At 41.2% G+C, this 25,929-nt stretch overlaps 16 protein-coding genes and 1 non-coding gene across 17 annotated transcripts; 9 read left to right on the top strand and 8 right to left on the bottom strand.

The window, feature by feature from the left end:
• Positions 1-284: 284 nt before the first annotated feature.
• Positions 285-1,598, bottom strand: NOB1 (rRNA-binding endoribonuclease; the record flags this gene model as incomplete). The annotated part of the gene is made up of 1 exon (XM_003679559.1): positions 285-1,598. One exon carries the CDS (start codon positions 1,596-1,598, stop codon positions 285-287), a length of 1,314 nt encoding a protein of 437 aa, XP_003679607.1.
• A 392-nt stretch (positions 1,599-1,990) lies between these two features.
• Positions 1,991-3,115, top strand: SGT1 (co-chaperone SGT1; the record flags this gene model as incomplete). The annotated part of the gene is made up of 1 exon (XM_003679558.1): positions 1,991-3,115. One exon carries the CDS (start codon positions 1,991-1,993, stop codon positions 3,113-3,115), a length of 1,125 nt encoding a protein of 374 aa, XP_003679606.1.
• Positions 3,116-3,197: 82 nt separating this feature from the next.
• Positions 3,198-5,903, bottom strand: ASE1 (Ase1p; the record flags this gene model as incomplete). Its single annotated transcript, XM_003679557.1, has 1 exon — positions 3,198-5,903. The coding sequence occupies one exon, from the start codon at positions 5,901-5,903 to the stop codon at positions 3,198-3,200; it is 2,706 nt and encodes a 901-aa protein (XP_003679605.1).
• A 527-nt stretch (positions 5,904-6,430) lies between these two features.
• On the top strand, positions 6,431-6,524 carry TDEL0Btrna12K. Its single transcript is given in 2 exon segments — positions 6,431-6,468; positions 6,488-6,524. It is a non-coding gene; the product is annotated as a tRNA-Lys (tRNA).
• A 145-nt stretch (positions 6,525-6,669) lies between these two features.
• On the top strand, positions 6,670-7,107 carry AIM29 (Aim29p; the record flags this gene model as incomplete). The annotated part of the gene is made up of 1 exon (XM_003679556.1): positions 6,670-7,107. The coding sequence occupies one exon, from the start codon at positions 6,670-6,672 to the stop codon at positions 7,105-7,107; it is 438 nt and encodes a 145-aa protein (XP_003679604.1).
• Positions 7,108-7,152: 45 nt separating this feature from the next.
• Positions 7,153-8,499, bottom strand: LPL1 (putative hydrolase; the record flags this gene model as incomplete). Its single annotated transcript, XM_003679555.1, has 1 exon — positions 7,153-8,499. One exon carries the CDS (start codon positions 8,497-8,499, stop codon positions 7,153-7,155), a length of 1,347 nt encoding a protein of 448 aa, XP_003679603.1.
• A 155-nt stretch (positions 8,500-8,654) lies between these two features.
• On the bottom strand, positions 8,655-9,389 carry SLD7 (Sld7p; the record flags this gene model as incomplete). Its single annotated transcript, XM_003679554.1, has 1 exon — positions 8,655-9,389. The coding sequence occupies one exon, from the start codon at positions 9,387-9,389 to the stop codon at positions 8,655-8,657; it is 735 nt and encodes a 244-aa protein (XP_003679602.1).
• Positions 9,390-9,629: 240 nt separating this feature from the next.
• Positions 9,630-10,649, top strand: CKA2 (casein kinase 2 catalytic subunit CKA2; the record flags this gene model as incomplete). The annotated part of the gene is made up of 1 exon (XM_003679553.1): positions 9,630-10,649. One exon carries the CDS (start codon positions 9,630-9,632, stop codon positions 10,647-10,649), a length of 1,020 nt encoding a protein of 339 aa, XP_003679601.1.
• A 117-nt stretch (positions 10,650-10,766) lies between these two features.
• Positions 10,767-11,573, bottom strand: TDEL0B02600 (uncharacterized protein; the record flags this gene model as incomplete). Its single annotated transcript, XM_003679552.1, has 1 exon — positions 10,767-11,573. One exon carries the CDS (start codon positions 11,571-11,573, stop codon positions 10,767-10,769), a length of 807 nt encoding a protein of 268 aa, XP_003679600.1.
• A 935-nt stretch (positions 11,574-12,508) lies between these two features.
• Positions 12,509-13,672, top strand: RPL3 (60S ribosomal protein uL3; the record flags this gene model as incomplete). The annotated part of the gene is made up of 1 exon (XM_003679551.1): positions 12,509-13,672. The coding sequence occupies one exon, from the start codon at positions 12,509-12,511 to the stop codon at positions 13,670-13,672; it is 1,164 nt and encodes a 387-aa protein (XP_003679599.1).
• A 31-nt stretch (positions 13,673-13,703) lies between these two features.
• Positions 13,704-14,267, bottom strand: YNG1 (Yng1p; the record flags this gene model as incomplete). The annotated part of the gene is made up of 1 exon (XM_003679550.1): positions 13,704-14,267. The coding sequence occupies one exon, from the start codon at positions 14,265-14,267 to the stop codon at positions 13,704-13,706; it is 564 nt and encodes a 187-aa protein (XP_003679598.1).
• Positions 14,268-14,969: 702 nt separating this feature from the next.
• Positions 14,970-15,878, top strand: CYT1 (ubiquinol--cytochrome-c reductase catalytic subunit CYT1; the record flags this gene model as incomplete). Its single annotated transcript, XM_003679549.1, has 1 exon — positions 14,970-15,878. The coding sequence occupies one exon, from the start codon at positions 14,970-14,972 to the stop codon at positions 15,876-15,878; it is 909 nt and encodes a 302-aa protein (XP_003679597.1).
• A 306-nt stretch (positions 15,879-16,184) lies between these two features.
• Positions 16,185-17,273, top strand: ECM4 (S-glutathionyl-(chloro)hydroquinone reductase; the record flags this gene model as incomplete). Its single annotated transcript, XM_003679548.1, has 1 exon — positions 16,185-17,273. One exon carries the CDS (start codon positions 16,185-16,187, stop codon positions 17,271-17,273), a length of 1,089 nt encoding a protein of 362 aa, XP_003679596.1.
• A 430-nt stretch (positions 17,274-17,703) lies between these two features.
• MSA1 (Msa1p) lies at positions 17,704-19,257 on the top strand (the record flags this gene model as incomplete). The annotated part of the gene is made up of 1 exon (XM_003679547.1): positions 17,704-19,257. The coding sequence occupies one exon, from the start codon at positions 17,704-17,706 to the stop codon at positions 19,255-19,257; it is 1,554 nt and encodes a 517-aa protein (XP_003679595.1).
• A 120-nt stretch (positions 19,258-19,377) lies between these two features.
• Positions 19,378-21,087, bottom strand: ALG8 (dolichyl-P-Glc:Glc1Man(9)GlcNAc(2)-PP-dolichol alpha-1,3-glucosyltransferase; the record flags this gene model as incomplete). The annotated part of the gene is made up of 1 exon (XM_003679546.1): positions 19,378-21,087. One exon carries the CDS (start codon positions 21,085-21,087, stop codon positions 19,378-19,380), a length of 1,710 nt encoding a protein of 569 aa, XP_003679594.1.
• A 154-nt stretch (positions 21,088-21,241) lies between these two features.
• VPS5 (sorting nexin 1) lies at positions 21,242-23,203 on the top strand (the record flags this gene model as incomplete). Its single annotated transcript, XM_003679545.1, has 1 exon — positions 21,242-23,203. The coding sequence occupies one exon, from the start codon at positions 21,242-21,244 to the stop codon at positions 23,201-23,203; it is 1,962 nt and encodes a 653-aa protein (XP_003679593.1).
• Positions 23,204-23,287: 84 nt separating this feature from the next.
• TRZ1 (tRNase Z) lies at positions 23,288-25,723 on the bottom strand (the record flags this gene model as incomplete). The annotated part of the gene is made up of 1 exon (XM_003679544.1): positions 23,288-25,723. The coding sequence occupies one exon, from the start codon at positions 25,721-25,723 to the stop codon at positions 23,288-23,290; it is 2,436 nt and encodes an 811-aa protein (XP_003679592.1).
• Positions 25,724-25,929: the final 206 nt, after the last annotated feature.

The raw sequence follows: 25,929 nt of genomic DNA, 5'->3' as shown, positions 1-25,929 counted from the left end.
TGAAACTAACTAGATGGTTCAGACCCTAAAGCACCAGATATCTATCGAATGCTCACCTAACAGTCTCTTGAAAGACTTGGTTGATAACTAAAACCACCTTGAGTGTGTTCTTTTCCTCTATATTTTGCAATTTTGCTTCGACTAGGCGAGCCTTAGTCACCTGAGAAAGAACTGTCAGGTGACAGACTATATAATTAAGAATAATTAAGCTTTAATGCCCATTGAGATGCTATGGAGCTTAATGGTGGTAGTCTATACTATCTTCAACTTATCAGTGATCGACTTCAACGTTTTTTATTGTTACTGTTGACGTATCTACCTCTTCCGACACGCACACTATGACTTTTCAGTCCCGAGATGGCGAATGGCGACATGTAGTTGTCTGCTGATCCACCACCGATCCATTCGTTCAAGACCTTTTCGTTGTGTCTTCTGGTCCAGTCATCCTGCTTCATAACCTTCTCGTATTCTTTCTGATCTTCTCTGACAATTAATCCTCCATCCTGGGGTTTGGAATGGACGCAACCTTTCTTACCGTAACGTTTCTGCGAGTTCTTGGATAATGGGCTGGGTAGGGAGAACCTATTACCTCTGTTGTTCCATTGGAAGTTTGCCTTGAGATGCGGCGTTATTACACCTGTATCTGAGTCGACAGAGACCGCACATCTTAGTAATGTGTTTTGACCACCGCAGGAAGGACAGAAATGCTTTGGGTTGCCGTCCTTTGGCATGGGGAATAGTTTAAAACAGGCATGACACCTCAACATGTAGTTACGTAGTTTCTTGATCCTTAGACCGGACATGAAGTTCATCAAGTTCAAGTTGAGTTGCAATGCGACGTTCTGAACGGCAAAATCACCGGTTGCCAGTGCAACTTGGTTCTTAGGGGAGGTAAGTGCTAATGCTCGTTCTTCCTCCGTGGCTTCCACACCATTCGAGCCCGTAGTGTCCTCTCCGCTATCTCTTATTATCACTTCTGTCAAATTGTCCATAGTGATCCATTCTCCATCGTCTTCATCCTCGTCTTCTGCATTGGTATCCTCCTCAACACCCTCTGCCTTAGACCCTTCTTCCATGGCAGCAGCAGCAGCAGCGGCAGCAGCCTCCCTCTTGGCCCTTTGCTTCTTTCCACCTCTTCTATGGTTTTTCTTTGGTTTAGTCTCTTCGAAATCGTCAGCTTTAGTCTCTTTCTTATGCTCTTCGTCCTTCTCCTTAACTTCTTCATTCAAATGGTCTAATGAATCGCCGGGCTTCTTCCGCAGTCTCCAATCACCCTTGTTAAGCTCAACTTCAAGCTCATAACTCAGAGCTAGAATGTGAATATCGTTAGCGCTCAATACAGAATAATCACCTGTAAGTCTAGCAAAGGCGCTCACACGGTCGATTGACTCCTGTTTTGGATGCCTCAAATTCAGTGTCCCCAAAGATTGCCAGATCTCAAGGTTTTTCCTGGCGTTAGCATCCTTGATCTCATGGAACACTGTTGGACAGGTATAAAAAGTCTGAGCATAATGCTGGTAGTGCGTATAAGATTGCGTAATCAACGGTGTTGCATCTAAAACTAAAGCCCTCACATGGGCAGCACTATCTTGGGTCATTGTTAGGTCAAACAATAAGTTCTAGCACACTAATGAGTCTGGAATCTAACAGAATTTCACCAGCACTTATCACTTTCGAATAAAGCTCATCGCATCTCATCGCTTCAAAAAATTTGCAATATTCGGCGAACTTGACTGGTTTTTGAACAATAATAGAAGAAAAAGCCACTTAGAAGGCCCTAAAGTTGCCAAGCTCACATTTATCACTGATTGTGACTTGGGCATCAAACTAGAGACTCATTGAGCTCAAAAACTCCCAGGAAGTGGTTAAATAGTAGCTTTATGGTTAAGGCGGTCTCTTTATACGTCTATAAAGGTCTAATCCTTAGTCAACGGATAAACTCACTAATGATGAACTTCTAAAGCTCCGTGAAACGATTTGCAAATAGGATATGCCAGTTGATAGAGACTTAAAGCAAGCGTACAAGACGCTTTACGATGATCACGATGCACTGGGTGCGTTGAAGTTGTGCGATGTCATATTGAAAGAAAATCCTGGGAATCTTATGGGTACGATATATAAGGCCAGTTGTTTGGAGAAATTATATTACGGATCTTCTGATTGGCATAATGACCAGACGCTAGAAAATGCAAAGCACTTGTTGAGTGATGCATTGAATGTGGCTCGGGGTAGAGGGGACAGGTCAAAGATAGGGCTCGTTTACTTTCGCCTATTTGTTCATTATTTTAACAATAAGCAGTATGAAGAGGCTGATGAGTATATGAAGAACTGCAAGGAATATGATTATAAAGATGATACGTTACCTATGTGGGAATTACAATTGGACAAGAAATTGAAGAAGCTGGCCAAGAAGTCACCGAAGGAAACTAGGGCTGAACGTATCGAAAAGCCGCAGAAAGAAACTGTAACACAATTAGTGAATGAAGAAAAGACACCTATCAATGAACCAAAATTTAGGACCGACTGGTATCAATCGGCAACCGAGGTTGTAATATCATTATTCACAGCACATTTACCTCGCTCTGGTAACGACGTAAACATCGAAGTCTCACCTAATGACCCAAAGAGGTTAGAAGTTGTGTATCAGATTCCAGAGACTGGCTCAGAATTTCAATATACTGTGATTTTGGCCCATGAAGTAAACTCCAAAGAGATCCAGGTCAAGGTATTCATAAAGAAAATTGAAATCACTCTGAAAAAATTAGAAAATAAACAGTGGAAAACTTTAGAGCTTCAGGATTCTTTTGTTGACTCAGTTTCGACTTCAGCGCCTAACACAGCGGAAGCTTCGAATACCCTGAATTACCCATCATCATCTAGAAAACAAATTGATTGGTCAAAGATAGACCTAGACGACGGTGCTGAGGAGGCAGCATCAGCAGACGCTTTCTTCCAAAACTTGTATGCTGATGCTGATTCTGACACTAAGAGAGCCATGATGAAATCATTCATCGAAAGCAACGGTACTGCACTTAACACCAATTGGGAGGATGTTTCCAAGAAAAAAGTTGAAACTTCACCTCCAGAAGGTATGGAGGTCAAGAGTTGGCAATAGATTACTGTTACAATTGTTTCATAATACATAATTAGCTAGTTGGAAAAGCGTTCATTATTGTCCCTATTATTACACTTGAGCCTTATTTATCCTGTGGTTGTTCATTGATTTTCAATATCTGTTCGTTCTTCCAAGTCAAAAAATCTCTGTCATCCTCAACATCCATGATGCTAGTGTCTTCAAAGGCACTATCAATATTTTCCTGTCCAATATTTAACATGCACTTGCCGTTGGGGGATACTGAAATTTTGTACACGCTGTTATTGGGTTCTCTATAGGGACTGCTAAAGTTCATAAATTCCCCCTTTCTGTATTTTGTCTCGAGCCTTGGAGTTGAGTCAACGATATTTTCCTTCCCATTGATTTCAGTAACCTGGTCGCTTATAGTAGATTGTACTTTTGAAAACATGGGAATCTGGCTTCTTTGTCGATTGATGCGGTTGGGAGATATCGGGAACATCCTTGTGGGGCGTATCAACTCTACTTTCGCGTTGGGTGGCATTGATCTCGAAAGAGGAGATGAATCCAAGGTTGAACTTTCATGTCTCTTCAATTTCAGCTCGGGAATTTTAGTCTGGTTCTTCCTTGAGACCACTTTGGGTGGGAGAAGCCTTCGGAGAGGCCTTGAAGGACTGGAAATGCTTACATTTCGTGTTACACTTGTGCAGTTGGAATTGCTTTCTACCGTGTCCCAAAGTTGTTTCTGCTGATGGGTAACAACAGGTTTTTTCATTATTGGGGTCTGATGAAAGGTAATTATATCGTTTTCAGAGATGCAGTTATGAGAGATGCTTCTGTCAATTCTGGTCTCCCTTGGACGTGGATTTTCTCTAAGACGTGGCTTCAGAATTTTTCCTGTGTTCTTCTGAAGTGTTGAATTGCATGTTTTCCTCAATCCTGAATTAATTCTACTTCTAGGGTACTTACTCATAAGCTCCTCTCCTTGTTTTGTCACTATTTCAATCAAATTCTGGCCCTCTGACATGATGGGTTTACCAAATAACTCATCAATTCTCAATAGTCCTTGCTTTAATTCTTCAATAACTCTTGGAAAATGTCTTGTTATCCGTTTTCTTGTTTTTTCTTCTTGTAGCAGGATTTTGTGAGAGTTCCTTAGCAGTAGTCTAGATGAATCCTTTGAGCTTTCCTCCAGGGAACGCTTGTCGGATTGTAATTGTTTGAACTCTTCGATTAATTTACACACTGGTGCATAGACTGCCAGCTTCTCCTCCAGTGCCCAAATTTCCTTTTCACAAACTTCAAGTAATCTCTCGTCATCCTCCAAACTTGAACCCATTTCTTTCATCGTCTCAAAAGTGTGTACAAATTGTGCCTTTTCTTGGTGGTCATACTGCAATACTCTCCACAATTCCTCGATTTTTTCCCACGACTCATTTACTAATGTCTTTATTATCTTCTTCTTCATTGCCTCCAACTTTTTCAATTCCTTAGAGATTTTACTCAAAGCTTCAAAGGACAACCCAGAGTTTTGAGATAGAAACGTTTCGATGTAATTTTGAGGTACTTTGAGCTTCGACCAAAGACGATGGCACTTCTTTAAGAGTTCATTTTTATTTTCTTGTCGATTATGATGCATATCTTGATAGTTTTCTAGTAATTTTTGGAGCCGGTCTTTTATCTGATGGTTGACAGGCACGTATCTTTCCATATGGTCCACATTTGTGATTTGTGAATAGATCGATATGATCTCCCTATCTTGTCCAGCTATCTCCTTTTCTAGATCAATGTGTAGCTCGTTGAGTATATTCACCAAGGAAGTATTAAGAGAGACCAGTTTGTTTAATCTTGTCTTGTATTCTTCCTTGTAAATTGTTGCCGATTGAAATAGTATTTTACTCATTTCATTCGAAATATCATCAAATTTGCCACTGAATAATAGCTCTTCTTTGTTATCCTTAATCAGTTTTGACAAGAGACCTAAGTCGCTCTGACAGTTTTTGAGATCATTCCGTAACCGATTAGCTACATCCAGATCTGGTATGAGAGATATGATGTTGGATACTGGTAGATTAGGCAGCGGTTCTCTGATTGTACTGAAAAGTGTCATGAACTGAATACAACCATGCAAGTAGTTCATAAGTTTCGGTACGTAGGCGTCGTAAACGAATTTTTTAGCCGTTTTCAAAAGTTTTCGTTTGCTTAATAGTGAAAGTGGTTTCCTCGGCGAAGTTGGAACTGTCTTGCTCTGTGGTATCAGTATTGCATTTCTGACATAAAGATCCGGAATTGATTGTACTCCGCTGGGATCATGAATAATTTCTAATATTCGATTGAGAATCTCCTGTGAAGAATTATTATCATCAGTTAAAGTCTTCATATCGCCCTCTGCTTCCTCAAAGAACTTGTTGATTGAGTCGGATAAAGTGTTAAATATCAGTTTCTCTTTGCATATAATCTCGGACTTGGAATATCCTATTGCGTTGAAAATAACGTTTAAATCCTCGAGTAATTTTTCAAGCTGTTTAGAAATGATCGTGAAATTCTCCTTATAGACATCATCATGCATGAAACTCTGGCGAGTAACGTTTTCCTCAGCTTGCGATGAATGCCGTATTGGTGACACCAAGCACTTTAAATTCACAGGCGTTAGTTTCATACAATTCTTTGAATCATACGTTCGATCACTCCGCTTCATCGCAGAAGGAGTTCGTAAAAGCGAAGCCAAATTATTCGTCGAAGTTGTCACTGTAGTAGTTGGAGATCCATTATTGTAGCTCGAAATTTTCATAACTTCCAATGAAGAAGGAGAAGTAGATATTGAAGCCATCATTGGACTATAATCGATGGGCCCCTGTGGCATGTTCGGAGTCTACTCACTGTTAAAGCCTATAAATCTGGAAGTTTCAACTTTAAACTAGTTTACTGGAGCCTGCTCATCCAGCTTCGTTTCGATCTCTTGCCGCTTTTGCATCTTTATTTACAAGTTACCTAAAACGGCGTATTGTGGAATTGATGTCACATGACTACATATGGCTAAGATGAACCAACAATCACTATGAAATCTCACTAAAACTAACAGAATAATCGTTGCATCATGCGTAAAGGTTATCTTTGTGAGCTGTGTTAGTGACTTCCCAGTAAAATATGAGGTTCATTCTATCGATGGAATTCAAAGTTCGCGTCACTGAAAAAGGAATAAGGTACGATTTTGACATTGCCGTACTCCAAGGGATTCTATTTTTTACCAATTGATCTCAGCAGTACAAACAATTCAAGTCCGAATGTCATGAATAAGAATAATTCATGCCCTCCGTGGTATAGTGTGTTCATATCTTTGATACTTTCGAGAACTCATCCTTGTTAGCTCAGTTGGTAGAGCGTTCGGCTTTTAAGCATCGCTTAAACCAAGGATACCGAAATGTCAGGGGTTCGAGCCCCCTATGAGGAGTTCTCAATATTTTTTTATTTCTACCTCGATTGTTAATATTTTCAGCAAACGCTTGATTTATGAAGTCATCGAATACCTTGATGATTCTAAACCCCATTTAAACTGCCTTCAATACTTACAATTTGTCTCGAAAATATTATCAGTTATGTCAGGTGCTATAGATCCTTATTCGGAAGAGCCATTGACGTCTAGTGGTAGACCTTTGACAACTTCGACATTGACAATTAGAGTGATAAAATCCTTCCCTTACCGAAATGTCAAAAATTTTGTTCTGCAAAACTATGATTTAGAAAATAAATCTGCCAAGGACTTATTCGATGACTGTGTAAAGAAAATTAATTCCGAAGGTGCATTTAGACCATTCCGTAATGTGCAATACGATAGTTTAAAGATTTATACCCATGCTCACGGTTCCAAGACAGTAAATCTGGTAATCAATTTCGACCATGATGATAACTGGATACTTAATCTGAAAGACAATCGTAAGCTTTATGAGTACGGTATTGAAAACGAGACTGAAATATCTTTATTTAAAATGCAAGACTATTTGGAATTTAAGGCCAATCCAGAGGAAAAATGGTAATAGGTAAAATGTCATGTGTGTAATAGTAGGAGCAGAACATAATCATTAATTGCAGTGACCCAACAAGTACTGCACCAATTGCGCCGTAAACTCCAGGCACGCAACGCTTGTTTGTGGGGCGTCTTCGTTTAGTCCCCTCCTAGCCACGATACCTCCATGAGCATTAGCGCTCTTGATATAAATAGGGACCCTTATCCAACTTAGTTTGTTTAAATTGGCCAACATGGTCTTTCTCCTTTGGTCAAAGGGTAATTTGGGAAATTGTTTAGCGCCTGTCCATACCTTAGAATATTTTTCAATAAAGTCCTTCCAAAAGGCATGTTCCTCGCCGACCTCGGCTTGCTCTTCATTGGAGGATTCGTCTTCATCGTTGTTGTTGCCCTCGTCATCATTTAAAATGGAGCCGTAAACATCGGCAGCATACTCCTTCAACGTATCATCCAATCCCAATTTGTTATGTATCAAAAGGGGTAATTGACCACCCTTCATCAATCTCCTATATTTCCACGTAGCCACGTCGCTATACAAAGTAGCCATGATATTCAAGCAAAACATGATGGGCAGTATGAAGGTGACAAACAAAAAAATTAGCGGTACTATTTTCAGCCATCTTGAAAAATCCCTTCTGGGTACTTTCGGTCTCTTTTGCTTCGGATCAAGACGATTCATGTCAATAATCTTTGGCATGACCTTCGAATAGTTTGAACCAGGAATTTTATCCTCAAAAGTATACTTCAAGTTGTTTTTCGTCAGGATGAAAGGATCATAATCTGTGATATAGGATGTGTAAAATGCCACTGTCCTATCATTCTTGACATTAGCAATTACTACTCTCCATTTGAATCTTGACAAACTTTTTAAAAACTGATCCTCTGTCAATTTAAGTAAGATATCATTCTTCGAATTCGTGATAAACATTTCTCTTCCACTTTTACCCAGAATACTAGAGCCCAAACTTCTAATCAATGAGTGAAGAATACGACGAGATTTCGAATTCTCAGGATTGTAAAACTCAACTCCCAAATGTGGTGTAGCTAAAGTCATAAATATCTGAGGCTCAATATCGCCAAATATTTTGTCAAATTCGCTATACATCTTACCAATGACAAACCTTGCAATAAGACCCCCCATTGAGTAACCTACGATACTGATCTTAGTTATAGGGCCCTCTTTATAACCGGTGATAAACTGACATATCTCCGTCAAAGTCCTATAACCAACAATTTCAATCCCATCAAAAGTCTTGAACATAGCATTTTGACGTGGTGCATAGTATACAAGCTCCGGATGGTTAGCAAGTGTTTTCTCGAACACTGTGTTCAAAGAGTTCATGTGCTTGTAATTCCCCCATAAACCATGGATGAAAACAAGAAGGTGTTTGCCAGATCCCATACCGTCACTCTGCAAGCAATCCAAAATAATGTGGAACCCGGCACAAGTCCCTCACAAATCTGTCAACCTCTAGGGACAAGTTCACATTCAAACCTTCTTCGCCACTTGTTAGCTTATAATAAGGCTGTTTTACCCGCCTCCATCTTTTCACGTGGCTAAGACCTGGTGAACAGCTGAAGTAAGGTCTCAACGGTAGCCTGAAGCTCTTCGAATGGTACTTGTGGTTCGTTCGATGTAGCCTGCTGCTGCAATTGAGCTCTGTGTGCGAATTCTGCTGCGTTAAAAGTCATTCTGTAGAGTTTTTGAAACCCGAATTGTGAATTTGGTATACCTCGTAGACGTAGCCCACCTAGGATCAACCGAGACAATGTATCGTTGAACTGCAATTTCTTCTCGCTTATTTGCAAGTTTTTCATTACTTTGTTGTTATTATGAGTTTGTCTTTGATGAGATTGACGTAAGATCACATCGATATTATTGTCCTTTGCCGATGCAGAGACGAGTGTATTCTCGAGCCCATTAATCTGCGAATCCAACAAAGTCTTTACTGACAGGTCGATTTCAAGGCATTGGACTGTGTTTTCGCTTTTGTATAGCACAGCGTATCCGCCAGTTGTCTCAATGACTATTCCACGCCTTTCGCGTCTTAACTTACTAGTAAAATAAGCCAGTGTCGTTGAACTGCCGGTCAAACACGTCGTCACTGTGCCAATTCCAGTAATCCACAGGGGTAATTTGTAATAATCCACATACTGCAAGAAGCATCCTTTCAAGGATCGAATCGTCTGCTCATGGCTCTCGACGTCTTTCCACAACTGAACGTCACGAATCACCACATTATCATTCTTACTGCCCAGCTCGAACTTCAACACGGCGACTTGCCTTAGCATACCATACTCAACATACAATGGAGACTTAAATATTGAGTCTTTTCACTTGATTAGTCTTGGGCATCGATACTCTAATGTATACGCTAAGAAAAACTTTTCAAAACACCGAGGGGTTGTTGAATGCATAAAATTTCAACAAACACTCATCTCGCAATAAGCTTGAAGTGGATTAACATCAGGATCCTAGGAACAGTCTAGAGTTGGGTCGATAGTTTTGAGTTAAAATTTGACCATTGAGCCATGCCTTTACCTCCTTCAACTTTGAACCAGAAATCGAGTCGCGTATACTCGTTGGCAAGGGTCTATAAAGATGCCTGTGAGAAAAGACCCCAGGAATATTGGGATTATGAGCAGGGAGTTACTATTGAGTGGGGAAAGATTTCGAACCATGAAATTGTGAACAAGATTGGTCGTGGGAAATATTCTGAAGTGTTTAGTGGGAAGAGTGTCACTAATAATCAGCCCTGTGTGATTAAAGTACTGAAACCTGTGAAGATGAAAAAGATATACCGTGAGCTGAAGATTTTAACCAACTTGACCGGAGGTCCAAACGTTATTGGTCTACTTGATATCGTACAGGATCCCGGTTCAAAGATACCAGCTTTAATCTTCGAAGAAGTGAAAAATGTAGATTTCAGAACATTATATCCGACTTTCAAGTTGAGCGACATTCAATACTATTTTACACAGCTGCTCATCGCTTTGGACTACTGCCATTCGATGGGGATTATGCATAGGGACGTTAAACCACAAAATGTTATGATAGACCCAAATGAACGTAAGCTAAGGCTTATCGACTGGGGTTTAGCTGAATTTTACCATCCGGGGGTTCATTACAACGTCAGAGTCGCATCGAGATATCACAAAGGTCCCGAGCTATTGGTAAATTTGAACCAATACGACTACTCATTAGACCTGTGGTCCGTCGGTTGTATGCTCGCAGCAATTATATTCAAAAAGGAACCTTTCTTCAAGGGTTCTACTAATGCTGACCAACTGGTCAAGATTGCGGCTGTTCTCGGCACAAAAGAATTACTGAGCTACTTGAACAAATACAGTCTCAAGTTACCATCTGAATACGATAATATTATGAGGGATTTTACAAGGAAACCATGGAGTCATTTCATAACGAGTGAAACCAACTTAGCAGTTCCTGAAATAGTGGATCTGATCGATAATTTACTAAGATACGATCACCAAGAGAGACTAACCGCAAAGGAAGCTATGAATCACAAATTTTTTAAGATGGAATGTGAGTAAGTGAATGTTTCTCTACCCTATAGATGATTAATTTTAATAGATATTTACTTTCTCATTCATGCCGTTTTTTCATTAGAATAATAATACATATTTTTTATCGCCTGTATAAAGTGCTTTTTAAATCCCAAAATTGCAAAATTCCCCTTCGAGTTCCAACTCATCATCATCCAATGGTAACTGATAACCGATAAAAGTATCCGAATCGGTCTTCTTTTGATGACGACGCTTCTTCCTTAGGCGACGTAGATGACGGGGAACTTTGGAAAGATCATTAATGACTATGCGCGACTCGTGACAACTTCCGTGTGAGTCAATCTCCCTTCTGAGTACAGTATCGTCAAATTTCAACGATCTATTACTCGTATTGCTGTGTGTTTTCATACATGTGTTGTTTTCATCGAAGATTGATGAGACGTTTGAAGCCACCGATGACGAATAGGTGTAAGAACGAACCTCTGGGTTCACAATAACTTCTTCCTCTTCTTCTTGCTCATGTAATTGAGCGGAATCGCCTTTAATATTCATCAATGCAGTATCTTCGAGCTCCTGATTAGCACAGGCACCCGTTAGGTCCGGCCCATAGAGCACAGTGATATCGGTTTCTTTATTCCAATTTATAGAAAGTGGATCAACCTTTAGATTTTGTAGTTTATAATGTTCCATTGACCAACGTCTCCATAAACAGTGATGTAATCTCATCAGATAGCTGTTATAGTCGGCGTCATCCTCAGAAGCACAACTTGGGAGTCTCAATAATTTGTGCTTACGCATCTTAAGCAACAAAGTCCAAGTCATAGGCATTTCCAATCGTTCAGAAGAAAATTCATGATGGAAATAATCCAATGCAGGTTTCTTATAATTAGTGACGTTGTCCAGCAACATCAAATTTTGACGTGAAATAATAGTATCGTCCAAGCTAGCCATATTGAATAGAGTGTCTGATACTTTGATCAACAATGTATACCCCAGCTATTTCAATTTGGTTGTATTCTTTATATATGAGAGGAGAGATCGGTATATCCCTGCTGGTTCGGAAAAACTATTGAACAAACTTTTTCCGACCCACTCCACAAATTTGTCCCGGAAAAAAGTATCATGATGTTTTTCCGAGAGCCAAATCCCCGCAGAGCCATTTTTCTTGCTCCCATTCTGGGATTCCCCGCTCAGTGAGTGGGGTTTTTCCGCCTGCGTCAGTCGGAAAAATCTGCCCACCAAAGGCCAAGAAATGGGGCCAAAATTTTTCCGAGAGGCCCTCTAAGAAGCCCCGCACGGAAAATCTAGTTTCTCCCCCCCCCGCAACAGAAGTTTTTCCAGGAAGGCCCACTCGGAAAAATAGAGTCCCAAGTTTTTCCGGCCTGCTTCCCCCACGCACCAAAACTAGGCCAGGGATTTACACTTTGTATCTTCCTCGTCGATCATATTACACTCAGAACGAAGATGGTCATGCAGACGGGGAATAGGAGAAATTAAAAGAGTTCAAGAAGATTAGCCTAATATTCTCTGATCGTAAATAGAAGAACGGAGAGTTAGTACTCAACCACCGCAATTCATAATTATAATTATGCCCCTACTTAATTATTGTCTCATTTAGTCGAATTTGGAATATTATTGTGCCATGAGAAGTAGTCGTGAATCTTACTAGTTTGTTATCATATATCTCTGATAAACCCAGAACTACTTGATTCAAAATTTTTTTTTTTTAAATTTTCAAAAGTCGACAAAAACAGTCACACGAAAAAATTTTCAATAATTTTTCATTCTCGATGACGCTAGAGTATAAAGACTATAGATCTTCAAAAGGTCTTTACATTCAATAGTAATCTTTCTTCCCTCTGATCTCCCCACAAACATCATCTAGAATGTCTCACAGAAAATACGAAGCACCACGTCACGGTCATTTGGGTTTCTTGCCAAGAAAGAGAGCTGCCTCCATCAGAGGTAGAGTTAAGTCCTTCCCAAAGGACGACAAGTCTAAGCCAGTTGCTTTGACTTCCTTCTTGGGTTACAAAGCTGGTATGACCACTATTGTGAGAGACTTGGACAGACCAGGTTCCAAGTTCCACAAGCGTGAAATCGTCGAAGCTGTCTCCGTTGTTGACACCCCACCAATCGTTGTTGTTGGTGTTGTTGGTTACGTCGAAACTCCAAGAGGTTTGAGATCTTTGACCACTGTTTGGGCTGAACATTTGTCTGATGAGATCAAGAGAAGATTTTACAAGAACTGGTACAAGTCTAAGAAGAAGGCTTTCACCAAGTACTCTGGTAAATACGCTCAAGATGGTGCTCTTGTCGAAAGAGAGTTGGCCAGAATCAAGAAGTACGCTACTGTCGTCAGAGTCTTGGCTCACACTCAAGTTAGAAAGACTCCATTGTCTCAAAAGAAGGCTCATTTGGCTGAAATTCAATTGAACGGTGGTTCTATCTCCGAGAAGGTTGACTGGGCTCGTGAACATTTCGAAAAGACTGTCGCTGTTGACTCTGTCTTTGAACAAAACGAAATGATCGACGTTGTCGCTGTCACCAAGGGTCACGGTTTCGAAGGTGTTACCCACAGATGGGGTACCAAGAGACTACCAAGAAAGACTCACAGAGGTTTGAGAAAGGTTGCTTGTATTGGTGCTTGGCATCCAGCCCACGTTATGTGGTCCGTTGCTAGAGCTGGTCAAAGAGGTTACCATCACAGAACTTCTATTAACCACAAGGTTTACAGAGTCGGTAAGGGTGAAGATGAATCTAACGCTTCCACCAACTTTGACAGAACCAAGAAGACTATTACTCCAATGGGTGGTTTCGTTGCTTACGGTAACGTTAACAACGACTTCGTCATGGTTAAGGGTTCTATTCCAGGTACCAGAAAGAGAGTTGTTACTTTGAGAAAGTCCTTGTACACCAACACTTCAAGAAAGGCTTTGGAAGAAGTTAACTTGAAATGGATTGACACTGCTTCCAAGTTCGGTAAGGGTAGATTCCAAACTCCTGCTGAAAAGCATGCTTTCATGGGTACTTTGAAGAAGGACTTGTAAGATGATTAATTATATACTTTTATAACTAAAATCATTTTCTCTTCTTTGCTTGTTCGCGACACTGGGTGCTACAGTACCATTTGCCATTAGGTGGCTTATTCATTCCAACACATCCGTAGTGAAACCATTCTAATGGACAATTATCGTTATCGCAAGCGATCATAGCTCCATAAGATACGTTATTACAGAAACAGTATTTTTCTTCTGGTTCCTCCTCTATGCTTTTGACATTTTGAACCCTTGCTGGTTGTGTATGACCTTTCGGCTTCAAATTCAACTTGATGGTGAGCTTGTTGGCCTTCTCTTTCACTGCTTGATTTCGTTGTCTCTTTCGTACTACTTTACATCTCTTTCTAATACCTTGTAATTGAACCAAATCCTCCCTATGACTTTGTAGTGCTTTTATTCGTTCCTCGGTTAGCTGTTCTAAGAGCTCAGCTTGTGTTGACATTTGCATAGCTAACCATTTTCGGCGTTCTTCAGGCACATTGGGCTCTGATTGCTGTAGGTCGAGCGATTGTAAAGTCCATAATGTTCGTATCAGCTCGCATGGATAATGATCTAGTGTATTAAGAAAGTTGTACCGGACGTCCATACGTATTGAATCGGGTATGAGTCTATATGATACTATGCATGAGCTTATGCGAGCTTATAAGGGCCGTACTACGTACCACAGTTCTCTTGAATCTTTCATCTATAGGTTAGATTTTGCAGCTATCGCCTAGTCAAGAACGAGAAAAGTGAGTTTTGAGAACATAACTTAAATTTGAATAGATTAATAAAATAATCAAAACAGACATAAGCTCAGCTGAATATGTACATTAAAACCCAATCGTCAACTGCTAGAATATTACTTGATTTTATAAAGATGTAAAAACAGCTCTTATCCCATTAAATGACAAGATCGTAATTCCCCTTCGCTACAATTTTTGGAGAGCCTCCGCGAGATAAACACCTCTACTTCTCATCTCATCAACTCCGTTGAGACCACTCACACCCACCGATATCACCCAAGTTACTACCAGTTCTCGTATATTTCGTCGGACCAATCAGCGTCGAATAAAAAATCGCCAATTCGAAATTTTCAGTTGAAAAAACCGTTAAAGCTTCAAACCGTTATGATCGATATAACCGAAGTACAATTCACAGGGCATAGTCGAGGAGTGCAGGGGTTAAGTACAGCTCGAGTTTGGACCAGATACTAGTTGTGATATATTATCGAGTCGATTCGCTTCACATTGGTTGTTTTAAGTTGAGAAATTAGTTGCTAATCATACCTATTTATTGAAAAAGAGAGATGTTTTCACAATTTGCAAGACGTGCAGCTCACAGAGGGTTCGCCACTGCTGCTGGCTCGAAAGCTGGCTCACAATTGGGTAGAAACTTGCTAGTCGGTGGTGCCATCGTTGGTGGTATTGGTGCTTCAGCTATGTTGTATGCGGATTCTTTGACTGCCGAAGCTATGACCGCTGCCGAACATGGTTTGCATTCACCAGCTTACGGTTGGTCTCAAAATGGTCCATTCGAGACCTTTGATCATGCATCTATCAGAAGAGGTTACCAAGTTTACCGTGAAGTGTGTGCTGCGTGCCACTCGCTGGATAGAGTCGCCTGGAGAACTCTGGTTGGTGTATCTCACACTAACAATGAAGTTCGTGATATGGCAGCAGAATTTGAATACGATGATGAGCCAGATGAGCAAGGTAACCCAAAGAAGAGACCAGGTAAATTGGCTGATTATATCCCAGGTCCATACCCTAATGAACAGGCCGCTAGAGCTGCCAACCAAGGTGCATTGCCTCCAGATCTTTCCTTGATCGTCAAGGCTAGACACGGTGGTGCCGACTATATCTTCTCACTGTTGACCGGTTATCCAGATGAGCCTCCAGCTGGTGTCGTTTTGCCTCCAGGCGCTAACTACAACCCATATTTCCCAGGTGGATCCATCGCTATGGCCAGAGTCTTGTTCGATGATTTGGTCGAATACGAAGATGGTACTCCAGCTACTACTTCCCAAATGGCTAAGGATGTCACTACCTTCCTACATTGGTGTGCTGAACCGGAACATGATGAGAGAAAGAGACTTGGTTTGAAAGCTATCATTATACTATCGTCTCTATACTTGCTATCTGTCTGGGTCAAGAAATTCAAATGGGCAGGTATTAAGACTAGAAAGATTGTCTTCAACCCACCAACCAAGAAATAAGACGATAAGATAAAATGATTTCATGTTAACCCGCAATTTCAAAGATTTTTCTAACCATCACACAAGATTATTTATTCCGTATTATACTCACATTTGACAAGTGGTGCTTTAGTATATATATTTCTCTTTCTAATGAAATGGTCATAGCCACTTAAGGGCATTCGTTCTGGCCACTCTTACGTAAGCAGTGGTTTCTTACTTATGGGAGTGTAATTTCTTGCTAATTTAAAGGGTACATCGTCTATATAAGGAGGCCACATCTTTAATTGAAACCATTGCCGACGCTTTCACTACACAAGTGCAAAGATGTCGAAGAAGTGGGCAAGCGATAAAGATGGTGCTTTCAAAAGGCAAGTTTCCTCGTTCAAGGACGTGATTTCACCTAATAACCCCGTGTTTAAGCCTGCGAAGAACCGATACTGGTTATATGTCTCGCTAGCTTGTCCATGGGCTCACAGGACTTTGATTACTAGAGTGCTCAAGGGATTGACCTCAGTGATTGGTGTTAGCGTTGTTCACTGGCACATGGATGATAAGGGTTGGAGATTATTAAAGGGTTCAGATGAGAAAGATCCCAAATTCTACACACCGGCAGGTGGCATAGCTTCTGCTACTCGTGATCACTCTGTTGCGCATGGTCATACGTTAAATGATAGTACTCGTTTGTTTGAGGATGCTTCTTTTGACCCAAACCAACAGTTCGAAAGGTTGAGCCAGTTCTACTTCGAACATGACCCCAACTACTCCGCTAGGTACACTGTCCCACTACTATGGGACACAGAGACGAAGAGAATTGTTAACAATGAGAGTGCAGATATCATCCGGATCTTCAACAGTGGTGTTTTTGACGAATTTGTCGATAAGGAATACAGAGATGTGAACTTGTATCCTTCAAAACTACAATCCCAGATTGACGATTTCAACGAATGGGTATACAACAATATCAATAATGGTGTTTACAAAAGCGGGTTCGCAGAGAACCCAGCAATATATGAAAGCGAAGTCACAAACGTCTTTACCCATCTCGACAAAGTAGAAAATATTCTCAAGAAGAATTACCAGGAATTAGAGTCCAAGTACAGCGACAAAAATTCTATCCTGGAACATTACTACGCTGTAGGTGACCAATTGACCGAGGCAGATGTTAGGCTTTACACTACAATAGTCAGATTCGACCCGGTCTACGTGCAACATTTCAAGTGCAATTTTAGAACTATCAGAAACGGATATCCATACATTAATCTGTGGCTAAGGAACCTGTACTGGAACCACGATGCGTTCAAGCTCACCACGGACTTTGACCACATAAAGCTACATTACACCCGGTCCCACTCGAGAATCAACCCACTTGGGATCACTCCTTTAGGACCTAAGCCAGATATAATCGACTTGTAGTCTACGTAGGAAACTAATCAATACTTCCGACCTGCTGCATTGCAGTTGCAAGCCACGGACATGCAACCGAGGGCACCCATCGGTTACAGAAACGAATTCTTGGCCGTAACGGACCTGGACCCCATGGCATTAAAATCATGCGGCCACCAATGGACCTCCTATCGCCTTTAGTTGACTACTAAAGTGCTCATCGATACGCGTTTTGGCCCAGATTTTTTCAATTTTTAAAGATTTTGCCCTTTCGGGAAAAGAGATGAAGCAAGCTGGCGCGTCAAAGAGCATGAGTGAAAGCTATGATGGGGATGAGAGCCTCTCAAACTAGTTTCATGGTTTCAGAATATTGGAGCCATTACAGTTTATAAGAGTGGTTTTGAGTTTCAAGTTTGCTACTCTTGATAAAGAACTTGGCTAATTGAAGGAACGATCAAGAATGGATCAGCCAGTGAGGAAGAGAGGTAGACCTCAAATAACGAAGGAATACACCAATCCGTTGGAAAGTCCCATGGCTCACTCTTCAATGAAAGTGCAAAAATTAGGCGCTTCGAGTTTTTCTAGACCAATGATGAAGGTGGGTCAGGTTAATCCTTCACCAAGAATCAGGAGGACCAGTAGTAGCTCCGGTGCAGCCGGTAGCGACACTCCGTTGAGCGGACCTGGTTCGACTGCCAAGGGTAGATACAGAGGAAAGTTGTTGACAACGCCCACGAAGAGGCCAACTGTGAACCGGTCTTGTACTCCGAGTTCCGTTTCGTCATCGAGCGATAGTATTTTCCATTCATCATCGAAGATGTCTTTAAAGAGCTCTCCGCCAGTTGCAGCATATGATTGTTCGGAAGATAAGGTCCAGGAAGAAGATTTTCAACAGTTCAAGTTCTCCCTAACGATAGGAGAGAATGGTAGGGCTTCTATAGCGGGATCTTCACCACTTACCTCACCTATTAAGGAAAATGCTAAGGTGAGAAAACCAGAAGTGACGACTGGAGCTTCTCAAACAACTATCTCCACTAGTGAAAAAAGCCGTGTTTTGAGCTTGCTAAAGCAGATGAGAAACTCTACCGTATCGCAGAAAAAGGGTATAGCTCCTGAAGTTCAGGATGAGCCTTTCAAATCGAATAATGGAACGTCAATGTCAATGTCCTCGATAATAAAATCACCTCAACCTCCGTCTACTCCAAGAACTTCATTCGCGATGAGAACAGGTTTTACCCCAAATACAAGCGTAGATCAAGTTCTATTGGATATTGTTTCCACTCCTAAAGCTGGTCTTTACAGTGGAAACGAGGGCCATCTCATGAATCTTGGCCTTCCATCAAACGTTGTCACTTTTTCGCCCAGGAATAGAATACCTTCGAGGAAGAACCAAGAGGGCAAGGTACTACAGGACAAGTTGGAGGCACAAAGGCAACAATACGTTTTCAAATTTTCTAGCGCCGATCCGCTGCTGCTTACAGATGACGTGGAAGGGAATTGGGCTGAAGTAATATATAACCAGTCACAGGGATCGCCAAAACATCATTTATGTTTCAACACGCCACCTTCGTGGGTTAATTGGGGCTCACCAAGAGCTTTCAGCCCGCAAAGACAGGATTCCAACACCGTTTTCATTTCAGCGTGCCAGGGTTCTGCTGTTGATAGAAGTCGATTTAACAGAACTCATCCCCAGGATAATAATTTTAGCGTAAACTCTTCTCCAAGTCGAGAAACAACATCGGCTAGGGCCCGTTTAAGTTTAGGTAATGCGGATAAGATCTTAGGCGAACCTTCCACGCCGAAGACTCAAAACGCACCTATCACATCAGCAGTCGGTTACACACCACTTATTCAACAAACGATGAATGGATCACTGACGGCTAAATACATCCCAGGTTTGCTCGCTAAGAGCCCTTCGGGCGATACAATGACAGATCAAATCAAATCCGTATCCATAGGATCCGAACAGGAGGACGCAAGGGTAGCTTTAAAAAGGCTTGTAGCAGATAGGTAACAGTAGCGTGTACTGTTTTTGCTTTGTAACATCTAGACCAATATATTAGTACTTTATGTAATAGACTTTAATTTATAAGAGTGCGAATAATTACTACTCTCTGGCTCTGTATATGCAAGGTTATTCGTTTGTCATCCACAGTGGCTCGTCAAAGTTATACATCCATGAGAGGCCTATCCATGCGCTGATAATGCCTAAGGAGCAGTAAATACTGTATGCCATCAGACCTAAGAATTCAAACTTTTGGAAGGAAAGATATTTCCAGTTCATGACTTCAAAAAATTGTACTCCAATGACGAGGGGCAACAAAGAGAAGATGTAGATTGTCGATAAACGATCTAGGAAGAACACTCTGCGTTCTACGCTGGTAGTGAGTTGCGAAGTCTTTCTGAAGGCATAAAAGTAGATGATGCACCACGCGATAGTGTACAGACATTTCAAGAGGAAATCTTGATGCTCATATAATAGTGGGAACAACGATACATATCCCGCAGCTGCAACCAGCATGAAGGAGGAAAGCAGCCTTCTGTCACAAACAACAAGGAACGAAAACGGGACGATGACCAGCATAATTGCCTTCTCGTGAACATGCCATCCAAAAAGGTAAGATGATAAGCCGCAAAGAGTCAAAGACCCGATAAATCTCTTGAAAGATGGATCGAACAATAAAGGAATCACAGCCAGAGCTTGATAGAACATTGTCAGTATGAAAGTCAACTTTGGTGATATCTGAGGCAAAATTGCGAAAAAGACATCTTGGACCAAACCCTTGGTGCCACTATTGTTCTGAACCAGGCGTTCCTTCAAATCATCCAAGCTTTCTGGGATTAAAGGTGGAGAAATAAACTTAGTTGCAAATGCATGAACGTAAGGCAGTTTCAGCATCACAAATGTCAAAATTTTGTCCAGGAAGGAGTATATAGCCCAAAAATTTGGAGCCCAATAGGCATGAGTGAGACCTCTAGAGAATGGGAAAAGCCTAGTCATAACCTGAGGAAGATCGTACAAGAATGGCCCAAAGCAGATGAAAAAAATTCCTAGAACAACCGACGCCATCTTGAACAGATGTTTCCACTGTACAATGAAGATCAAATCCTTGTAGCTTTTGAACTCGAAGTTCTTAAAATTGAGCACGTATGCGCGCAACAGAAACACAAAATAGCATGGGGCCAAATAAAGGAATATATGCTTAAAGCAGAGAGCTATAGCATAGAAAGTTGCGCACCACATGTACTTCTTATGCTTTGCGGCTACTATGGAGGCTATCAATGGTGCAAAAAGAAAACCATTATACTGGAAATGGATATGATCAATCATTAAAAAGCCTGGGGAAAGAACAATACTAGAAGCCACAACGAAGCTTCTTGTCTTTTCAGTAGCAGAGCTGGTATTGACGAACACTTGTAGTACAACAAACAACAATACCTCACTGAAAATCACTGTCAGCCTTTGAAAAACCACCGTAGGCCAGCCAAATTGACCAATTTCAACTATATCTAGAGCCCCATCCTCTTTGACTATCTTAGGCACGAATTGAGATAATAACCATTCGAAATATGCAAAGAATGGAGGATAATCCAGCGTCCATTGACTAGTTTTCTCATAATACCACTCCTTTAATGGGAGTTCATTCGTAATAGCCAGCCAATTTCGATGTACATCGAAATCTGTACTAAAATAGTCTGGCATCAGCAAAAGTTTCAAGGCCAACGAGGCAATCCAGAAATTCCACAAGGAAAAACGCCTATTCATCACGGAAACTGGCTTCTCAGCTTCTTTCTTGCCTACCTTCTTTTCACCATCATCGGTTCCCAACCTTGAGGCCTTCATCGCTCGGCTCTTTGCCTATGCTTTGATTAATTTTGTTCATTTTGTTACTTTGTTGTGATAATTTCGTCGACTCCTAAAGGGTCCAATCAATACTTAAACCATATAAAAACCAACTAACCCAAATCAACCGTTAAGGGTTTCAGGAACATCCGTTATGGATTACGAAGAGGACTTGAATGCCCCAGTTTGGGATGAGTTAGGTGATAAAAAGGAAGAACCTCAGAATGAGCTCAGTAACAGTTTTAACAACTTGTCAACTGGCGACAATGCAATACAAGCAGATGAGGCTATTGTAGCTTCAGAGGATGTTGGAGTGGTTCTGGCGGATGGAAAGATAGAGTGGCGATCTGAAGATTACGGAACACCTCTGAAGGAGAGTCTTTTAGAACAGTTGGCACCTCAGGAAGGTACTCTTAGCGAGTTCCAGGTTGCTAAAGGTGAACCTGAGATTGCTTCACCGACGAAGGACGAGCCTCTATTCTCGGGAAGCACATATTTACCGTTAGTTGGAGATGAAGAAGTGAATTCAGTGAATGCCGATCCGAATACCACAGCCACAACCAACGGTAATAGATCTAGCGGGAAGCCGCAAGTGTTATTCAAGTCAGCAAGAATTCGTCGTCGTCCGTTGAGTAATTCTGAGCTAACCGGGCAAAAGATTACGCAAGCTAAGATTGCTGATCCACTGGGAGAAATCAAGAAAGAGGAAGAGTTTGTCGACGAGTCGCTTGAAGAGCAAGAACCACACGAAAGAAGAACATCAAGGAGTAACACTATTCTAGAACAGGTGAATGAACCACTTTTCAAACTATCGCCCAAAAAATCAGGCAACGTTAGGTCAAATGATGTCGAAGAGGTAGCTGCCACTGATGAACAAAGCAATGGAAAAATTTCGGAAACAGACAAAAAGCTAATCAAATTTAATATCGAAGTGACAGATCCAGTCAAGGTCGGGGAGCTGACGTCTGCGCACGTTGAATACACCGTAGTAGCAGAGTCTGACTTGATAGAAGGCAAAATTGCAAGGGTCAATAGACGCTACACTGATTTCAGGTGGCTTTATCGTCAACTCCAAAGTAATCATTGGGGTATGATCATACCTCCGCCACCTGAGAAACAGACAGTAGGTAGATTCAAACAGGATTTCATTGAAAACAGAAGGTTCCAAATGGAAAGGATGCTGAGCCGAATTGCCAATACTTTCGAATTGCAAGATGATCAGGATTTTATAATGTTCTTGACAAGTTCAACGTTCTCGCAAACTGCTAAGAAAAGGGAACAAGCCACAGGATCGGCCGCGTCAAATGATAACAACGACCTATCCGAGATACATATCAGTGAGATTGAATTGTTGGGTGCTGAAGATGCTGCAGCCGTCATCAAGAATGGAGGAATTGATGGCGAGTCACAGAAAAGATTTATGAGCCTTTCTTTCTCTTCTCTACCCAAATACTCCGAGGCAGATGAGTTCTTCGGCGAGCAGTCTCAGAATGCAGAGATCCTAGATGAGAAGCTAAGGCAACTCGATAAATCTCTGGAGTTAGTGGATTCCGAGAGGAACGAATTGGCTTCTGTTACTGAAGAATTTTCCAAGACCATCGAATCACTCGCAGCTCTGGAGGTCACAAAGAAGAGCTCAGACCTGCTTACTAGCTTCGCAGAAACTCATAGGAGAATTAAGGAGTCGCTTGAAAGAGGCTCGTTGCAGGAGGCACTCACTTTGGGGGCTACACTAGATGAGTATATTCGTCTATTAGCAAGTTTGAAGGCGATATTCAATCAGAGAGCCAAATTAGGTCAATATCTGGTGATAGTTGAGAGCGAATTGACCAAAAAACACGTTCAATGGGATAAGCTACAAAATAGCTCGAACCAAGGTAATAACGATAAAGCAAGTAGTACAAGAAATGAAGTCGCTATTTTACAAAGACGTTTTGACCTGATCAAGAAGAGCTGGCAAGAGGTAGGTTATCAGATCAAGAAACAGGTAACTTTGTTCGAAACAGAAAAAATCAAAGATTTCAGGAATAGTATGGAAATATATTTAGAATCGGCGATAGAAGCCCAAAAGGAAGCTATAGAGCTGTGGGAGACCTTCTATCAAATTAACTTGTAAAAAAAAATAATGAATATCCATCAACACCATTATTAGGCGTTATTTACATGCTTTGCTGTGTATCTTGATATAAAGGACGTTTTTTCATTCGCTCTCCTCTTCTTGCTTCCTCTCCTCGATGAACGCCTTATTCAGTTGAGAGAAAATGCTCTTTTGCTCTCCAAGCTTCTCGAAATCGACTATCATGCCGTCGAAGGCAAAGCAATATTCCTTGGCTTCTACTAATATGTTGTTATCAATTTGAGGTGCCTGAGGATACCTCTGGGAAAAATGCGTTAGGATTAGTTTTTCAGCTTTCATTTCATTGGACACTTCAATAGCCTCGTTGATGGTACAATGCCTCTTTTTGATTGCATCTTCGATTAGCTCATTGTCCAGCGTAGCCTCATGAATCAATAAATCTGAGCGATAGCCAATTTCCTTTGAAAACTTCTCAATATTCGGTCTTGTATCACCAGAATATGAAAGCTTGAACAACTTCCTTGAAGTAGAGCTCATATAAAATGAAATGGAGTTAGAGTAGGCCCAGTTACAATGCTTGGCTCTGCAAGTCTGGAAACCGGCTATATTCAGACCTCTAAACATAGCTTTTATATCTTCCACCTGCCTGAAGGAGGAATTCGTATCCGTTTCGAGTTTACGCCTCTTCCTAGCATCTGATCCGACCACGTTAAGGTACTGATCGAGATCTAAAGGCTTGGTCTCTCGTCTGAGAAATGAATCATTTATCAAATGCTCGCAGCTGACATATCTTAATTTACTCAATAGGTGGGGCTCCTCCAATTGTAACCATTCGTTAACGAATTTGTTATATTGCCAGGGTGTCACAATGTACAAAATACTTTCCTCTCTATGTTTGTTGTGTTTGTACCACTCATTCAAAATGCTTATTATACCCAAATGATGATCGGCATGCAAGTGACTAAGATAAATCAAGCCCAAATCTTGGAAGATATTTCGAATCGCAATGGATGAAAAGTTCCTCTTTATCGTCCCTAGGGTATTCTCACCAGCATCCAACAAAATCATTCGGTTTTGTAGTTCTCCTCCGGCATTTTTGTATGGGACCTTGAGTAACGTCGAGACAACATTCCGATACTTCGAAGGCAAGGCGCTCCCGGTTCCTAGTGTTACAATTTCAACGTTTGCCCTTTTATCGGCAGTGTTGAAATTGTCGGTGTTGATTTGACTACCGATGACCTTTTCGAAGGAGCCGCGACGCAGATTTAGAGGCTCAACATGCTTCTTGTATGCATGTTGCCACGAAAAAGGTCTTAGAGGCTTAAAGTCAAGCTTTATCTTCATCTCCTCTTCACCCTTTGTGAAGGACTCGATTTGAACTTCCTTGTTCTGCGAGAATACGTGGACTTGATCGCTAGGAATACTAGATGTGAGCGGTGGCTCTTGAGATTGTTGTAGTGTCGTCCCGTCGACGACTTCCTTTTGAAAACATTCGAAAAATTCCTTTGAGAGCACTGTCTCTTCTCTAGGTAAGTTATAACTATCCTGCTGCATAGCTTTCAGCTTCAATGCAATCATGGCGGCTCCTCTAAAGACAATGCTATTGGGGCAAACTTTTGGATGCGAAACGAAATGTTGGACCGTGTTCCCAAATCTCTCCATGAACTTGATTAAATCATCATTAATAGTGACATCTGCGTCCAAGAAATAGTAAACAATACCCAAATCTTGACAATCATAGTTCTCAAACTTTTCATGGAAACTTTGAATGTAGCTATCATCAGGAATGGCTAAAACCAATATTTTGGGAAAGTGACGCTCCCTTTCGAGAACTTGGTCAGGTGTGATCACATCACCGTTTTCCAAAGTTATGGTTTGGCCTGATGCCAACTTACCAAAAGAGGGCCCTTTTGGCACACCAAGGCGGACGGCTTCTTCTGGCTTAAATCTTCCTCTAACTGGGTGAAAGGAAACTTCATAACTTGTCGAAATTTTTGGAGTATGAGATAGCCTTGGAAGCTCAACATTTAGATATGGGTCCGAAGAGGGATCATACTTGCTCGTAGGTGCATTTTTGGGAAACATATTGGCCACAATCGATCGCAGAACACTCTCTTCTTTCTCTGTGAAATTGTTACTCTGTTCAGTACTCATACAAGTTATGATTGATTTAACTGACAAAATGGAGTCCTTATATATCTCTTGATCATTCATGATATTAGTCTTCAAAGATAGACCAAATCGAAAAACGAAATACCTCCAGGTAGAAACAATGTAGTTCAATACATCACTTCCATAATGTAAGTTGAGAGTATCCTTTCCCTGATCAGCAATAGTAAGGATCATTCCGGGCAAACCGCCAATGCTACTCCAGTCGAGCTGACCTGTTAAAAAGATATCCTGTAACTTGGAAATTCTGACTTTTCCTTCTGTCAAACTACGCTGAGAGCCCTCTGCTACCATACCAAAGAAGTACCTATCGCCATGGTGAGATTGCAATAGCAGCAAAGGATGCCTTGTGTCTGCTGTTGGATGAGTTACCGGGGTCAAAGTGTACATGGACGAAATTCTTAACGTATCTTGAAACTCTCTATGCTTCTTTTCCTTCAATGGCGGCCTTTTCGATGACTTAGGCCTAGCAAAGATGCGATACGTGCAGCACTTCGATATCGATGCCCTCGGTCTCAACAGCGGTGATTTACCAAATGGCAACACTTTGAAAACTTCGTTCTGCTATTGAGAACAAATGAGTCTTGGATGCTTAA

This window comes from Torulaspora delbrueckii, chromosome 2 (genome assembly GCF_000243375.1).
Source record: "Torulaspora delbrueckii CBS 1146 chromosome 2, complete genome".
NCBI classification, from domain to species: Eukaryota; Fungi; Ascomycota; class Saccharomycetes; order Saccharomycetales; family Saccharomycetaceae; genus Torulaspora; species Torulaspora delbrueckii.
The sequence above is the reverse complement of the archived record's forward strand: the minus strand, read 5'-3'. Positions and strand labels throughout refer to the sequence as shown.